At 43.1% G+C, this 17541-nt stretch overlaps 2 protein-coding genes across 8 annotated transcripts in view; one reads left to right on the top strand and one right to left on the bottom strand.

Moving 5' to 3' along the window:
* The window catches only part of STK32A (serine/threonine kinase 32A), a 179708-nt gene that overhangs the window by 3696 nt on the left and 158471 nt on the right, over window positions 1-17541 (bottom strand). The window lies entirely within an intron of this gene.
* DPYSL3 (dihydropyrimidinase like 3) overlaps window positions 1-17541 on the top strand; it is a 165898-nt gene that overhangs the window by 144158 nt on the left and 4199 nt on the right. For all 7 annotated transcript variants that reach the window (XM_032158270.2, XM_058440000.1, XM_058439999.1 and 4 more), the window contains 7 exons: window positions 3215-3283; window positions 6297-6417; window positions 10013-10169; window positions 10868-11009; window positions 12447-12617; window positions 13869-14048; window positions 16290-16452. In XM_032158270.2, the coding sequence (XP_032014161.1) occupies window positions 3215-3283; window positions 6297-6417; window positions 10013-10169; window positions 10868-11009; window positions 12447-12617; window positions 13869-14048; window positions 16290-16452 (1003 nt within the window). The remainder of the gene's footprint in view (window positions 1-3214; window positions 3284-6296; window positions 6418-10012; window positions 10170-10867; window positions 11010-12446; window positions 12618-13868; window positions 14049-16289; window positions 16453-17541) is intronic.

Raw genomic sequence — 17541 nt, 5'->3', positions numbered from 1 at the left:
AATAGATGGACAGATGTGTCTTAGGGAAGGGTTTTGTTTATCTCAGAAACATCTCAAGATTGGCCTTTGCTAGGAGGAGACAGCCAGAAAAAAAAAGAGTGAGCTTTCTTCATCCATTTGATAATGCTGGCAACAAGGAACCATTATTCATTCCTTCAGAGAGTATTTCCTGAGCACTTTGTGCCAGGCAGTAGCTATTGAAGTGAGCCAAAACAGATGCATTCCATAGCTCACTAATACTTGGGCTGTGCTTTTATTTTAGAAGTTGTCCAGAACTTGGTGAATGTGGTCGGCAGAGGTGTGGGAACAATGTCTAGGCCTCCCCTCATCTCAGACCATTAGTTTCCTGATAGCAGGTGCCATTTGGTGAGCACTGACTAGTGTGTGCCAGGAACTGGTAAATTTTCTGGTATATTCTCATTTAATTTTCACCCAACCCTTTAAAGATGCTATCATCCTCCCTATTTTATACATGAGACCATCCAGGCTCAGAAGGATAATGTCACTGGCCCAAGGATCACAGCAAATAACTAGGAAAACCAAATCTTTGCCCCTAAGGTGATGTACCTCAGTGGGTATCTTTACCCGGAGATGGCATATCTGGGATCCCTTGCCTCCCAAGCCCAGCTGCAAGCTTGTGGGCAGGCAGCACCCCAGCCATGCAGGGCTCTAGCTGTTGTGATTTCAGACTCTCCATGTTGTCTTGCTGGTGGGGGAGGTGAGGTAAGTGTACAGTTTCCTCTCACTATGACCAAGGAGGCTAATTAGTCAGGACCCTGACAGCCCTCGCCCACGTCCACCACACACCCAGAGATAATGAAATCATTTTCTGTAGAGAGCCCAAATGCCTTGGTCCCGTGGGAGGCAACCCAGTGGTATTAGAACTGTACTCCTCCCTTTATCCAAGTTTTCAGGGCAGCAGCCAGAGGTCCCAGCCCTGCTTTCAGCTGCCCTGGAAACCAAACTCTCTGGCAGTTAATTCCAGCCCCTGAAGAGGCAGATGGACTTCGACCCAAAGTCTCTGTTCTCAGTTTCTTTCCTCTTGTGAATCCTTAGCATGGAAGTTTCTCTGGTTTCCCCTCCTGCTACTATTTCCCTACCTTGGGAAGATCTGTTCTCAGTCAGGGAAAGAGTAGGGGCATTTTTCCATTTGGATGAGTTTATTGTGTGTGTTTATTAAATTCAGCTTGAGCAGAAAGATTTTTATCACATTGTTTAAATGAAGGCAGCTGCTATTCTCAGAATTTCTTGCTGCACTTATTCAAAAGTGAATATATGAGAGGGGAATCTTTGCCTTTGGGTACAAACAAGGATGATTTTCAAGAATTTCAAGTTGGCAAAACAGTCTGAGAGGACAGCATCTTTGCCATTCATTTAACAAATATTTGTTGAGCACCTACTATGCGCCAAGCCTTGGAGAGGGAAGATTAAAAAGACAGGGTTCCTTTCCTCATGGACCAAGCCACAGTTGTGTCATGACCCAAACTGTGATGTAACTGTAGTTGTGATGAATGCCACAACATGCCCACTTCTGTCCCCATGTAAGGTAGCATCAGTGGGGCTTTACTGCCATTCTTAATCTCTCAGCTATATGGACATCATGGCTTCAGAATAGGACTTCCTAGCCTGAACAGTGCATTAGAATCACCAAATTTTTCTAATTCCAGGTATTCTGGAATTAGAAAAAGTCAGTAGCAGAGTTCAGGCAAATGTATTTTGAAAATAATCCCCTGGTGATTTAAATGTGCTTGGAAGCCACCACTTGAGCTTAGCTTTGTCCTCTGCATTATCCTGGTGCACTCAAACAAGACAGAAGCATAAGTGTCACCTAAGACAGAGATTCTTTAGTTGGAGACCTTAACCCTTGTGTGACTGGAGGCAATTTAGAGTGGAAACTCACTAGTCTTTGGAAGAAATTTAATTCAGTTCAAGTTTCAATAAGTGAGAATGGTAAGAATGAAAAGTGGAGGTGCTTTTCTGGAAAAATAAACCTCTAACCTTTCTTTGTTTTCTGTAGAGCTGGAGATAGTGACAATTTCACTTCTCATGGTTGCTTATAGTATGTGCATTTTCCTTTCTACTCCTCTTTTAGAGATTTCTATTACTAAAAACAAAAAACAGAAGGTTCTTTTCCAGGTGGTAAGAATCCTTACCTTTCTAAATGCCTCATAGTTTCAAAGTGAGACAAGGCTTGTTGCATTCACCATCTTTCCTATGTGTCTCACGCATTACCAGAGTACTCCCAGGTCACTAGGCCAGGCCTGCTGGTGCAGAGGTTCATAGGGACCAGTCTTAACAATTTCAGAGTGAATGCCAGTAATGCTGAAGGAATGGTGGCTTGGGATTTCTGCCAGTTCCAATCAGTTCATGTGTGTGTGCTCACTGCCCAGCTACCTGCTTCTTCCATAAAGAGGCTAGAAGTCTGAGGAATTTAGCCATCAGCCACAAGGGACATGCACTTCTTCTGCCATGTCCACAACTTGGTTAAACAGAATTTCACCAAGACACTAACTCAGGTAATGCTGTTTGGAGACACTATTTTGTTTCGTTAAATTTTGAATCCATTCATTTAAGCCATAGATTTAAAACATCAAAACTCCTGAATGGTTTATTAAAATATGCATTACTAGGATTCAACCTCACATCTTCTGATGTATTAGGCTAGGATGGGTGAGAAATCTGCATTTCTACAAAAACAATTCCGGCGATTCTGATGTAAGTGATGAGTGGCCCACACTTTGGGAAACATAGCACTAAATTGTAAGCCTCGTGAGGTCAGGGGCTACATTGCTTTAATGCAGGTACTTACCTAGAGCCTAGCAGGAAGCAGATGCTCAATACATTTTGTTGAGTGAAATGGCTTAAAGAGCATGAGTGAATAAACAAATGAGATAAGCAAGTGTAGTTTCAGAGGCAGCTGAGACTGAGAGAGGTGAACAATAAGTGACCTGGTATGATTCTTGATGGGCAGTATAGACAAAAAATAGTTTAACAGACAACTGTCTTTCTTTTAATAAAAGCAAATCACCCTTGAATGTTTTTTTTCCTCCTTTTGGTTGAGTCTACCCTATATTGCATCTCCAAATATAGGATTAATACATCTGTTCAACATACACATATTTATTCTTTGGGTCTTTAGATCAGAACATGCCAGTGTAATTTTTCCAAATCTCACTTGAGCTTATTGAAGAACTATTTTCTTTTTTCATTTCAGGAGCAAACCCGCATGTTGGAAATGGGGATAACTGGCCCAGAAGGCCATGTACTGAGCAGGCCAGAGGAGGTAAGTTACAGGGGATGAAGTTACACACACAATGCATGAATAAACATTGTTAAAAGGCGATGAGAATCTGAGTACCAGGTTGCAGTATTGGAACATTTCTTCCAAAGACCACTTCTGATTGACCCTAGCTCAAGAGCCCGTGAGAAAATTAGAAAGGAATGTAAGGGACATGCTTATTTCTGACCCCTAATCTCCCTAAAGATAACACAAGTTGGAGTGTCCTTCACAGCTATTCAGGAGTGTTAAATTTCGAATCCCTTTCTTAAGGAAATCTCAATGTGAATCTTATAGACATTTCTACTTATTCCCTTATTTCATTTTGAGTCCTGCAAAATATTGGCCATATAGATGAGAGGTTGAATGGGTTCTTTTATATACATTATACTCATCAATTTGTATAAGGTGATGATTATATCCAGGTATGGAAGTTTCTCATATATAAAATGAATGATTATTTATGTCTGTGCTTAGCAGCCAAACAACAAATCAAAGGTGACTAGACGCTGGTTCCATGTCTCTGAGATGTCAGCAGCTTCACCTGCTGGCACGGAGCACAGAGCTTGGAATTGGCTGACCATGTACCTGAAAGCACATTGGCTTTGGAAGGCAGCCTGGGTCTAGCACCTGGAGCAAAGTCAAGGCCCTCCATATCAGTGAAGTGAATCCTGTTTCTGTCCTGTCATTCCAAACCCTACAACAGGGAGAAGAAGGAATCATAACCAGAAATGATTGCATTCCCATATCCTGTCTCTTTTAGAGTCTTATTTAAAATATAAATAGAACACACATAGAAGAAAATGTTTCTATCCTAAGGAGGCAATGAATTTTCACAAACTGGGTACACTTAGCTAGTGTTACCCTAGTTACACTAGTATAACTAGCACCCAAAGAAGGAAACAGATTATCAGCACCTCAGAAACTCCTTTGTATCTAGTGATATTTTTATTGCCATTTAAATAATTTATAATTTTGTGATTAGGGTTCAAGTCACATACAGCATCCCTGAAGTCTGTCTCCTTAATAATACCAGGTCACTTCTATGGAATGCATACATCTGGTATGTGCTGATTGCATACATTATCTCAGTTCTCACTGCCGCTGCCCTGTGTGGTTGGCATTGTTGCAAAGGTAAAGAAGCTGAAGCTCAGAGAGGTTAAGCCCCTGGCTGATCATACTTGAAGGACTGGAAGATGGTTTACTCATCATGAAGAGACCAGGGTGATCAGCATTGTTTCTGAAGTTTTTCTTAAATGCTGATCACTGTGGAGATGTGCTGTCAAGAAGAATTTCCAGCAGCAGCCAGGGGATTTCAGAGCAAAGTCTATTTTTGTTCCTTGGTTTGTTTTTTCAACCTCCCCTTAGCCCTACCACCCCACCCTCCTCCTTATTCCTGTCTCCTTTTTAGTAAAAAAGCCTCTCAGCCACAAATCTCTATAGCCGTGGAAGGCCTTTTGGGTGAAGATGGAGGGTGATGTAACCTTCCAAAGATAGTCATGTTGTCAAAGTGCTGAAAAACCTGTAGTGCTTGGGAGGAATGAGATCAAAGGGACCAGGACAGAGGTCCTGGGGGAGCTGAAGTGGTCAGCATGGGTGTGAAGGGGGAGGAATGAGCATAGGAGGAGCCAGCCCCTCTTCAATTCAAGCATACCCAGACACTACCTCAAGTGATGCTGTTCAGAGAGCTGGGACCCCAGGCACAGAGACAGCTGCTCCAGAGTACAAAATTCTGAGTGCTTCAGGAAGGTGTCCATATTCACCTATGACCAGGGGCCTCCAAGGTCCCATCCACATGGAATAAAGTGCAGCTTGGGGGAGGCCAGCTCAGCCAGCCAAGTTCTTAGAGTCTGTCTGCTGAGCTACACCCACTATGGGCAGTGACTGGTTTGCATTATACAACCATTGGGCATCTGCAAGCTATTTTTGGTATTTTTTTTAAGTGTTGGGCTCCACAGGCTAACCAGAATGTCATACCCATAAAAAAAGGAACTGTTGCCAATTGAATGGAAGAATGTCAAAGTCTCTGCTCTGTGCTGAATTGGACTAACTCACACAAGTTGACAGTAGACCACTTGAGAGTAACACAGACCCTCAACCGGTTAGGAAATATTATCAACAATAATATCAGTAGCCAACCATCAAGAGGCACTTACCTTGTTCCCCCATTAGGAATGAGCTAACTGCTTTACAAGGATTAACTCATTTAATCCTCACCACAGCCCAACAGGTCAGATCCTATTATCCTCAATTTACAGACAAGGAAACTGAGGCTTTGGGAGGTTGTGCAATGTAGCTGAGGTCACCTAGCTGATAAGTGTCAGAACCAGGACTCAGAACCAGGCCATGTGAGACAGCCGCAGCTCTCAGACCATGCTTTGTTAATAAAATAAGGGAAAACTTCTAATTTCTTACTTAATAAATGCCACTGGGTTGGTTAGCATATTTGAAAACATGAATTCTACATTAGGGTAAGATGGGAGAGATCAATAATAAAACAAGTCTTTGTGTTGAGAAACCTGGGAATTATTTTTGTAAGAAATGCCTCCTAGAATTAACCCTTTGCTGACCACTTACTGCTGCAGGAAAGGATTTGAGGAACCATGATGCCTAACTGGCTTGGCTGGTTATTTTAGACATAATGGTTCACTATTGTGTTTGCCCAGAGATTCTGTCCTGAGAAGATTGAGGAGCAGAGGCTTTCATTCAGATGTCACCTTTGTGATAACCACAGAGGCTAAGGAAAAAGTACTTACCCTCTGCCAGGCATTGCTCTCAGATGACAACGCTGTGCTATACTATTTTACTAGTGAGGGATAGAGGCACTGGGAAGCTGAGTAAAGTGACACAGTTAGGAAGTGGTAGATCTGAGATGTGGATATAGGATATCTAATTCCAGATCCTGCCAAAATTATCCATAACCTCTGTGCAGCACTGTATCCTCACAGTTCGTGGAGGTGGGAGCCACCAGTTTGAGAGGTTCATGTTCCTATTGACTCCTGGAGACTTTTTCTTGCAGCTGGAAGCTGAGGCTGTGTTCCGTGCCATCACCATTGCCAGCCAAACCAATTGCCCTCTCTACGTCACAAAGGTCATGAGCAAGAGTGCAGCTGACCTCATCTCACAAGCCAGGAAAAAAGGTGATTTGTGTTTCCAAGATCTCGGAGCCCCTGATGGCACTGTGTGACTCCTTCCCTCTCTGGTTGTCCTGTGTAATACAAATGGTGCCTACTTTGCTCATTGCCTTGCTCCCTAGGAAGCTGCTCTCCACATCCTGTGTGGATGGGAGGATCCTGGGATTTCTCCCACTTGGCATTTAAGTAAACTGAGGCTCAGGAAGGTTAGGTGAGTTGTCCAAGATGACACAGCTTGAATCAGTTCCTCTGAGACTTTGTGCATCTTCCTTCTCCCCTTGATCTTTGATTTTCAGTTCACCTTGTCTGAGTTTTATAAACGGACATATCAGTCAGGATTAAATTGGGTGCAAAATTCAAAGATCCTGCTCACTCTGGCTTAAACAAACACAAGTGAATAACCGATTGTAGGTGTTTCAGGTATGGCTAGATCAAGGGGCCTCAACAATGGTATTAGGGGTTTGTCATGCTTACTCCTTTCTTGGCTCTCTTTCCTCTGTTTGGTTTATGTTCAGTATGAACGGTCACAGAATAGATGCTGAGAGGCACCTGTTGTCCTCAATTTTTGGCAGAGAGCATGATGGGAAAGTAAAATACACCTTTTCCAGCAGGTCGAGCAAAAGTCCCTAGGAGCACTGTGACTAGCCTGGCTTGGGTCATGTGCTCATCCCTGGACCAGTAAACACCCTGGGGATGATATAATCTGGCCAGGATTGAGGCCACAGTGCAGATGCAGGTCATACTTCCTGAGCCACTGAGACTAGCACAAGTTATTTTAGAGAAGGGTTTGAATGGGTCTCCAAAGCATATTGGCCACCACGGCCTTCATGACCCTGGCTGTGTCCCTGCTCCCTGTTGACTTCTGCTTCTTTTCTCCACTGGTGTTAACTTGGGCTTCCTTTGCTTGCCTTGTGCTTAGCTAAAGTTTTCAGAGCTTTCTTTTCTGTTTCTGGTTCTCATCCTCAGTGTCAGACTCGTGGGCTCAGTTGTGAGGCTGGGTAAGGGACGAGTGCAGGTGAGGAGCGGCAGATGCGTGGCTCTGCGTTGCATTGTGAGAGGATTTACCAGGCCCAGTGATGTGGTTGCTACTGCTGCGTGCCAGCGGCCATTCTGGTGGTGGAGAGGCCCAAGATGGGTGATTCATCTACCAAACTGGCCTCTGAAACTCCACGTGTGAGTGACTGCGGTAGCTAAAAATAGTCTCAGCTGACGCTGATGGCTGAGTGTTCAGCTGCCTGGCCTTCTGGCACAGGGTGACCCTATTTTTCTTATGAGAGGGGAGGCTTTCACATTGTCTAGACACCCTTCCTAGCTGACAGATTCTGGGGCACCTCCTTCCTTCCTCTGTTCTCCGTAGGCCTGCTGTTTTCTCCTTAGCTTTTAGAAGTTTCAACTGACATGGCATGGTTGCTCCACTGGGTATGAGTCATTGAGCGAGAACCAGGAAAGCAGCCCAGTGCTCCTCACTCATTCTTGGAGAAAAGCAAAAAAAGAAAAAGAAGTGTGTAGGAACTCCTTCTGCCCTCACCCAGTGCCACACACACACACCCCTGCCAACTGTGACTACCCACCACCCTCATGCCCTCTGCTGAGGCTGCATTCTGCCCGGGACCCATTCTTAGGGTGACCTAGGGGCCGCTCAGGACAGGGTGTTTTAGTTGTATGCTGGTCTTATTTCAAACTTCATGGAGAAAAATTCCTAACCCTGAGCCTTTTGGCTCATAATTCTCTGGCGAGCAGAACTAGTACAGCTGTGTCTCTGGGGTGGAATGGGGCTATTATTTCAGGGATGAAAAACTGGCTGCTGAGATTGAAGTCAGTAAACAACTCATGGACCGTCATTCTCAGGGAAAACACTCAAGAGCATGCTGAGCAAGACAAAGCCTAGCAGGGTTTGCACTTCCCTCCTGAGCAGGATATGGTTGAAGTCTCCATGTGTTTAGTGACCAATCATCAGGGCTCTTTAACTGTATGGCTGCTCAGAATTAATATTAGAAAGCTACAATTAAATGAGGAACAGCTATGTGCCCTGCACTGAGATAAATACTTTAATTTTTTTATTGTGTGGAATTCTCAAAGAACTCTGAGAAATAGGCATTTCTCAGAAATGCCCTTTTTCCGATGAAATTGCAGCATAACTTGTCCAGGATCTCCCAGCTGGGAGAGCTGGTATTCAAATCTAGATGTAATTACTATCTTAGCTTCTTTTACTCTTCCATGCTAAACATAGTCCAGAGGAAGAGTTCTTCCACTTTTAAGATTCTATTTCTTTCAATAGTAGTTGAGTGCTTGCTGTGACTTTCATTTCTTCATATCTTTATGGTCCTGTATCCTTTAGTGTGTAAGTATTTTTGGAGAGCCCTTAAATTCTCATCACTTGGATTTTTTTTTACTCTCACCCCAAAAGCAGGGCTGTCCAATGTGAATCATTGCCATCGCTTCCTTCTTTTGCCCATGGCAGACATTACTAATTAATCTTGAGTCTTTTCTACTGAGACCCCAAGCATTATTAGAATTCTTCCCTTCATGGAATTCTAGGCAACCATTACCAATTGAATGGAGTTGAAACAAGGCAAAACCTATTTGTAATCCTGGCCATAGAGTGCAAACTTGTGGAGAATTTGACTGTGGAAGATGGAGGACCAAAGTTAAAGAAGTGCAGGGCTGTATAGGGTAGCTTTGGCCCCAGATTTTGGCATAGCGGAACTTGGTACCAACCACCTAGCTATGAGCTAGCATTTGATTTCTATATCACTAGTCCTTCTTCTTAAAGAAGCTAAACAGCTTAGATCAGTGTATATTCCAATAGCCTTTATCCTGTCTCCATGGTTTGGGTAGTTAGGCCTCTAATTTTTGAGGCAGAATCCAAGAAGCTAGTCTCATATTTGATGTGTCCTAGGTTATTGGGTGACTTTTAGCAAGTCATCATGTTAGGAGTAACAAACATGATAAAAAAATCATGAGAGTCTCTAATTCACAGGAATGGATTTTACTTTGTGGAACCAAAGCATATCATTATAATGGGAGGATCTAGCAGTTCCCAGTGGTGGGTGCACATTTGGGACTTTGGGTCCCTACCATGGGAAGGAGTAACAGGTAAAGAAAGCGATATTTACTAAACATCCTCTAGGTGCCAGATGCTTCACATATGCCATATCTTTTCATTTTCACAAGCCTAAGAAGTAGACATCATCTTGTTTCATCAATTTCAGAATGTATCTATTTCAGCCTTGGTATACATGGAACCCATTACTAGAGCAAGAACTGGAGCATTTTAGTATTTCTGAAATGAGGATAAATCTTAAAATCAATATGTATATTTTATTCTCTTTTGCCTCAAATTTTAATTTGCCTCAAAATTTGAGAATTAACACTGCATCTAACAACCAATGGCTTCTTTTAATCTAGGGAATACAAACTTGGTCACATTTAGCAGATAGGAAAGCAGTGGCTTTAAAAAGGTGGGAACATGGACTTGAACCCAGGTCGGTCTGACTCTGAGGCACAGTCCTGGGTAGGCTTAGGAGCTAAATTAAATAGGCTGGGCCCAGTGCAGCATATACTTTATGCTAACCCCTTGTCTGTTTCCTGCCCCTTCTAGGAAATGTAGTCTTTGGCGAGCCCATCACTGCCAGCCTCGGCATAGATGGAACCCATTATTGGAGCAAGAACTGGGCCAAGGCAGCTGCATTTGTGACATCCCCACCCCTGAGCCCTGACCCAACTACTCCGGACTACATCAACTCCTTGCTGGCCAGGTTGGTACAGGAATGCCCAGCAACAGGTGTTTTGTGAAAACATCTCTTGGGGCCAGCTGGGTTGAGGACAGGAGCAGTCCCATCTATCAACTTGACCAGAGTCTGCAGTGTGAACAGTGTATTGGGAATTCTTTTACAGTCTTGCACGTAGAAAACAGGCTCTTCCCCATCCTATTTTAAACATTAATACAGTCATAATATTAATAATAGCAGTTAAAACCTATTATGTGCCAAGCTCTATGGTAAGACTACACTCACAATCTCATTTGTTTCTCATAACAACTTTATGAGTGAGGCACTCTTATCATCATTTACATATTAAGCAACTGAAGGTCAGAGAAGCTAAATCATTTGCCTAAGTTCAAATAGTTGGTCATGATGACAATCAAAATTATAGGGAGACTCATTTGTTGCTGCCCTCTGCAGACATGTAGGATCATGACATTGCTCATTTGAGTCCATTTTATTTTGCTACAAAAGAGATGATCTAATCCCACCCCCTCACTTTCTAGATGGGGTAGCTGAGCCCAGGGAGGGGAAGAAACTCATCCAAGCTCATATATCTAGTAAGAGGTAGAGGAGGGATTCCAAACCCAAATAGTCAGAGTCCAAACCCTCACAGTAGACACAAGATTCTAAGCTCCCAGTGTGCCTCCAGCCATCTCCCCTGTTCATGTGGCGCTTTTCTCCTTTGCCAGCGGGGATCTGCAGCTATCTGGGAGTGCCCACTGCACCTTCAGCACTGCCCAGAAAGCAATTGGGAAGGACAACTTCACAGCCATTCCTGAGGGCACCAATGGTGTGGAGGAGCGGATGTCTGTCATCTGGGACAAGGCTGTGGTAAGGCATGGAGGTCGTGGGAGGGTGGCCAGGGCCAAAACATCCGTGGGCCAGATCAGAACCTCCTGCCACCAGTTGGGCTGGTGACACTGCGAGTGCAGATGGGATCTCGTACTTGCTGAGATGTCTCTGGAACCATGTGGCTCAGGCAATGTGGAACATTTCCTTCTAGTGTGATGAATCCTAAGGCCTAGCATTCTGAAGGAGGCTTCCTTATCTAGACTGTTAGGACTAGGAACCAGACATGCAACTCCTTCATCTGAGTATACGAATAGCCTGTACTTAAAATAATAGTGAGCTAATTCTTTTTGTTTGGATAGTTTTATGACTTCTTTTGAAAGAACTGGATATAATCCTTTGAAATGATAAGCAGTGAGTCTGTGTCTAGACCAAAGTCATCTTGCTTATCAAGGACGCCCTATACTGAGGGCATGTGGTCATTCAGGCGATAGAAGTGATTGTCTCTAAATGTCTTCTGGCAAGTGGCCTGTTTTATTTTCCTTATTCACATCACAAGGACTGACAAAAGAAATAGCCATTCAAATTAAGACTCTCTCAAAGATTTTAGTAAAATCAATAATTATCTCATTATTAAGTTGATGACTTCTCTATGTTTCATTTTAAAAATCCTAAAAACATTCTTATCAGGGTTATGTATACTAAAGCCTCATTAATCTACGCAGTGTAATTTCGCTGAGTTTTCTTTTTCTTCTTTGCTCCCAGGAAGCTCAAAGCTAGGTTTTAAACTCAATTCTTTCCGTAAAGAGGCTTTTTGGTTTGAAAAGAGGGAAAATATAAATATTGTTGTCTATTCTCTCACATAGTGTTTCTTTTTTCATATACTGCAGAGCAGTACGTATATATTTATCCTGGCACCATTTGGAATAGTTCCAAGATAATGTATATTTTTAAATTACCAACATGACACATGCTCAGTAACGAATATTTGGAAGCTACAGACAAGCACACACTTGAAAGAAAACAAAAATATCTCAATTCCACAACCCAGGGAACCCCTTGTTATCATTTGGGTGAGGTTCTTTCGTATTTATTCTATGCATACAACATATGCAAACACAAATACATATCTGAAGGATGGGATTATAATCACATTTGTTTTTACGGTCTCTATAATCCTTTTTGAAATTAGAAGAAAATGAGTAAGTAAATGTAAGAACATATAGAAAAAAATGCATACTTCAGGGGCAGTAACTTCTATCTTAAACCATGTGTTTGACCATTTTGCCTGAGTAGTCACGACAGCCCAGCTAATTCGAGCTTGCTGAGTGAGGTTCTGTAGCTCACCGGCTTTTCAGGTGGCTCCTCTTTGTATTTCTATGCCTTTGTGGGTTGTCTTTCTCTGAGTTCAGAAGCCCTGAATTGATATATATGTAGCTATAGCTATAGATATAGATATAATTTCTTATATTTCAATAGGCCACAGGGAAAATGGACGAAAACCAGTTCGTGGCTGTGACAAGCACAAACGCTGCCAAGATCTTCAACCTGTATCCCCGCAAGGGAAGAATATCTGTGGGTTCTGACAGCGACCTCGTCATCTGGGATCCAGATGCTGTGAAGATCGTCTCTGCCAAGAACCACCAGTCTGTAAGGCCTGCTCTGGTGGGAGTAGAGTAGAATGGAGAGTGCACGCAAGGAACTTGGTCAGGAGAAATGTGTTTGTGTGGTGTGCCAGGGTAGTTAGACTAGGACGGGTTGCAGTAATAATCCATCCCCTAAATCTCAGTGGCTCGAAACCTCAACTGTGTTTCTCCTGCTTTCCAAAGCAGATGGGCTCTGCTCATTCCAGTCACTCAGGGACAGAGGCCAATAGAGGCTTCCTCTCTACATGTGTTTTCATGATTGCTGAGACAGGGGAACATGACCTGGTGAATGGTCTACTGGCTCTTAAAGCTTCCCCTAGACGTGGTGTATGTCACTGCCTCTCACATGGCACTGGTCTTAGCCAGTCCTGTGGCCATACCTAACTTCCGGAAGTCAGGACATGCAATGATCCTTTGTGCCTGGAAAGAGAAAGAATAGGAAATAACTGGTAAACAGCACTGATGACTTCCTCACGATGAGTTTCACATGGAGGATGATAATTAAAGGGCAGTACCTAACAGAAACGGGCTCGACACTGTTGCTAAAAATAGTTAATATTTTTAAGCACTTATGTTTCAGGCACTGTGCTTTTAATTCACTGGATTTCCATAGTAGTCTTCTACAGGTAGGGACTATTATCTTCCGTTTTATAGATTAAAAATTGGAGGTACAGAAAAATTAAATAATTTGTGCAGCAAGCAAATGGTGAAGCTAGCATTGAAACCCGGACAAGCTGACTCTAAACTGATGTTCTTAATTATTGGCAGTACATAATACCTCTTGCTGGTTGAGTAAATGAAGGCGGTAGGGAGAAATCCCATTTTTGGTGGTAATGGCCTTTGCTTAAATATTGTGTCATCTCATGTTATTTGATTTGGAGCTAGAGGGACCTAAAGGCCACATAACCTCTCTGCCCACCTGCTCAATACAAGACAGTGATGTACAGCATCCTGGATAGTTATCCAGCTTCTCTTTGAACACTACCTAAGACAAAAGTTGACTTCCACTTGAGGACCTTATTAAAGACCGGACACTTCTTTTTGCTAGGAAGTTTAGTCTTTTCTTAGCAAATCTGTCTCCGGTGCCTTCTACCTCCTGGATGCTTGCAGATGCATGGTGAGCTTTTTCTGGCTTACCTGGTGAATCAGCAGCAAATGACACTGAAGGTCTCAAGGAGAGAAGGTGCGAGGTATGTTCCTCTTTCTCCTCTTTCTATACCCTTACTGTGGCTTTGCTCCTCACCCCTGCCTCTAGGCTGCAGAGTACAACATCTTTGAAGGGATGGAGCTGCGCGGGGCTCCTCTGGTTGTCATCTGCCAGGGCAAGATCATGCTGGAAGATGGCAACCTGCACGTGACCCAGGGGGCTGGCCGCTTCATCCCCTGCAGCCCGTTCTCCGACTATGTCTACAAGCGCATTAAAGCACGGAGGAAGGTAAAAAGCAGGGGAGCTCCGAGGTGGTGCAGGGGCTTTGTGTCCCATTCACGCTCAGAGATAGTAACCATGAACACAGGGCACTGTGATCTCTAGACTCTCACAGAGAAATTCAGTGACAGTCTTGTCCCCAAGAACAACCACACAGACTTAATGTACTATTAAAGAGGGTGTTGAAAACTTTTGTTCAAAGAGACCTTTTCTTCCCAGATGACTTTTCCCACATTTTTGTAGTACTTCATTGAAAATAATTTAAATTCGAATAATTCAGAATAAGGCCGGTGTATTTTTTTAAAAAATAAATTACTCTTAAAGTCTGAAGGTGAGAACCAAGAATCCACCCCGACACATCCCTGTCTCATTCTGTTCAGTGTTGCTCCACAGGGGCAAACACTTACAATATTTTAGCTACTGTATTTTCAATAAAATTTTATTTGTTTCTCTGATTTTATATATAAACACACACAGAGATATGTGTGTATATGTATAGGCCTATAGCTACATACACATGTGCAAATGTGTGCATGTGTATAAAAAATGGAGGTGCAGAGAAATTAAATATATATTTACAATCTATGTATTATATTTATATATACTTAATATATAAATATAGAATAACATAAATATATAAATTAATATTTATATATTTATATTGTATTGTGTATTGTATTTATTGTAACAATACAATAAATATAATTAACAACAAATAAAAATGCATATAAATAAATATATTCACATATTTATATTTATTGTATTTATTGTACTTTTTATACACATACTATATATATATACACACATATACATATGTATGTATATATATGTGTTTCTATATATATGTGTATTAGCCCTACCCTAGGATTGTGGAATTTGAGCTCCACACTCCAGTTTGAGCCTAATAGAGAAGAAGGAGACTTCCCCAGTATTGACCCTTTATTTCTTTTTTTTTTTTTTTTTTTGAGACGGAGTCTCGCTCTGTCCCCTAGGCTGGAGTGCAGTGGCACGATCTCGGCTCACTGCAACCTCCGCCTCCTGGGTTCACGCCATTCTCCTACCTCAGCCTCTCCGAGTAGCTGGGACTACAGGCGCCCGCCACCACGCCCGGCTAATTTTTTGTATTTTTAGTAGAGACGGGGTTTCACCATGGTCTTGATCTCCTGACCTCGTGATCCGCCTGCCTCGGCCTCCCAAAGTGCTGGGATTACAAGCGTGAGCCACTGCGCCCGGCCTGACCCTTTATTTCTATGAGTGTGATTTAGATTCTGAAACCAGGGAAGTGTTGATGATGTAGAGTTCTTGGCTTTAGGGAGTACAGATACAGTCATCACATCACCAGAATCATTAGCATCTGCACATTTGATGGGCTCGGCTTCTGTGACGGCACTTGAGTCACTAACAGGGAAGGAGGCTCTGACAGGACTTCTTGTGATGATCCATCCTGCATGGTCAGGCTCTTCTGGCAGCACGTCCTCATTGCCTCCCCTCTGGCCAAAGTTAAGAAATGGGTGGAGGTTCTGTGCCGCTGCCATGGGTGGTCTTGCAGTGTTTGTCTAGTAGACCGTAAGCCCCTTTGCGGGAGGTACCATGTTTCCCATGGCCAAAGGCCCTAGTGCCTGGCACAAGGCCTGGCAGAGCATGTGCTGAGTGGAAGTTGCTGGCTGGCTCCACAGTCCCAGGGCAAGTTCACAGCCACAAACAGAGGTCAGTGGGTCAGACCACAGACACTCACTTCAAGGCCTGCCCACCCTGGTGTGTGCTGAAGAGTGTGAGGGTGGAGCTCCCATGTGATCCCATCCCGGCCAGGACCTGTGACCTCGTGTCATGACCTACCCTTCCGATCCCTCTGCTCCAGCTGTACTGCTGTTCTTCTATTTCATAATCATTCCCACTTTGGCTGTCTGCCCTTGCTCTTCTCTTTGCTGGCTTCGTTGTCATCCACACCACTCCCCAGTATCCCTCCAGCCTCCTCCCTCTGGCAACCCCAACCCCATAGCAACGTCCTTTGATCCTTCAGATCGAAGCTCATCTATTTAGAAGGGCCTTCACTGACCACCTCCATTGTCAATCTATCATCACATCCTCCTTTATTTATTTTATACTACTTCTCCCTTCCTCAAATTATCTTTATTATTTTTAATTCCTGGCTCCCACGACAAACTGTATTCACTAATATATTTATGATACCTAGAACAGATCCTAAAATGCTGAATGAATGATTGGTGACATGCTCTTCTCTGGCTGCAGATGGCAGACCTGCATGCCGTCCCAAGGGGCATGTACGATGGGCCTGTGTTTGACCTGACCACCACCCCCAAAGGTGGCACCCCCGCAGGCTCTGCTCGGGGCTCTCCTACTCGGCCAAACCCACCCGTGAGGAATCTTCATCAGTCAGGATTTAGCCTGTCAGGTGAGTGGGACAGGCTCATCAAAAGATAAGAAAAGGGGGAAGGGGAAGATCAATGTTCTGAGGCCACAGGGTGTTCTGAGAACTCAACCTGAAGGAGTTTTCCAGCCCAGCACTGGTGTCAACTTTAGGGAGAAGGTTACTGGGGCAAGCAGGAAGGTTCCCTGAATTGACAAGGGGTCCTGGTAAGAAAGTAAGACAAGGCAGTCAGGCTGAAGACCAGGTTTAAGTGGTGACTGATTCTGCCTAGAGATCAGCCGTGGTTGAGGGCAGGGGTGGGGAGCTGGTCCTCTCTATGAACTGATAGTGATTTCCAGCATTAGCCTATGAGCGCTATGCAACATAGTATGTTTTCTTTATTTGTCCAGATTAAAAGATAGCTTAAATTATTTTTATGCTCAAACTGCAGTAGCGTCTTCCAACCTAGGATTGTTATTATATTCTCCTATTCCTAGTAATTATAATAATGCTAACACGAGCTACCACTGATTGAACATCTACTATGTGTTAGCCATATGATTAGTCTTACCTATTCTTTATGAACTCTCTGATATAATTAGAAAATAATCATTCAGGTGCTCCATAACCAGTAGTCTTAAAATGGAGAAAAATAAATGTAGATTCGCATTCCTATAATGAATAATTTAAATGTGAAGGAAGTAAGATAACAAGAAAAGAAAGACATTTAAGGGTAAAATTACAGCATATGAGGAAAGGGTAAGGAATGGGAGAAACAAAAATATGGGAGAAAGAGGTAAGGGAGACCTAGGGGAAGAAAGACAAAGGAAAAGAGTTTAAAGTTTGGAGGTAACTTTGCCAGAGGTCACATTCTGCTAGTCATAAGCAATTTTTTTCAAAGTTTTTGCTATTTTTGTTGTTGTTGTTGTTCTCTGGCTACCTTAATTCTTAAGCTTTTAGAGGCTCCTTTCTGAATAGACCCAAGCACACACTGAAATTTCTTTTTGTGCTGTTGTCACAAAGACCTGACCATCACTACTTTGCACTGTGAGATCTTGGGCAAGTGACCTAACCTTTCAGAACCTCAGTTATCTCCTCTGTAAAACAGATAAGGGTACCTCTCTCAAACCATGG

The sequence above is a fragment of the Hylobates moloch genome, unplaced genomic scaffold, assembly GCF_009828535.3.
Source record: "Hylobates moloch isolate HMO894 unplaced genomic scaffold, HMol_V3 SCAFFOLD_6, whole genome shotgun sequence".
Taxonomy (NCBI): domain Eukaryota; kingdom Metazoa; phylum Chordata; class Mammalia; order Primates; family Hylobatidae; genus Hylobates; species Hylobates moloch.
The sequence above is the reverse complement of the archived record's forward strand: the minus strand, read 5'-3'. Positions and strand labels throughout refer to the sequence as shown.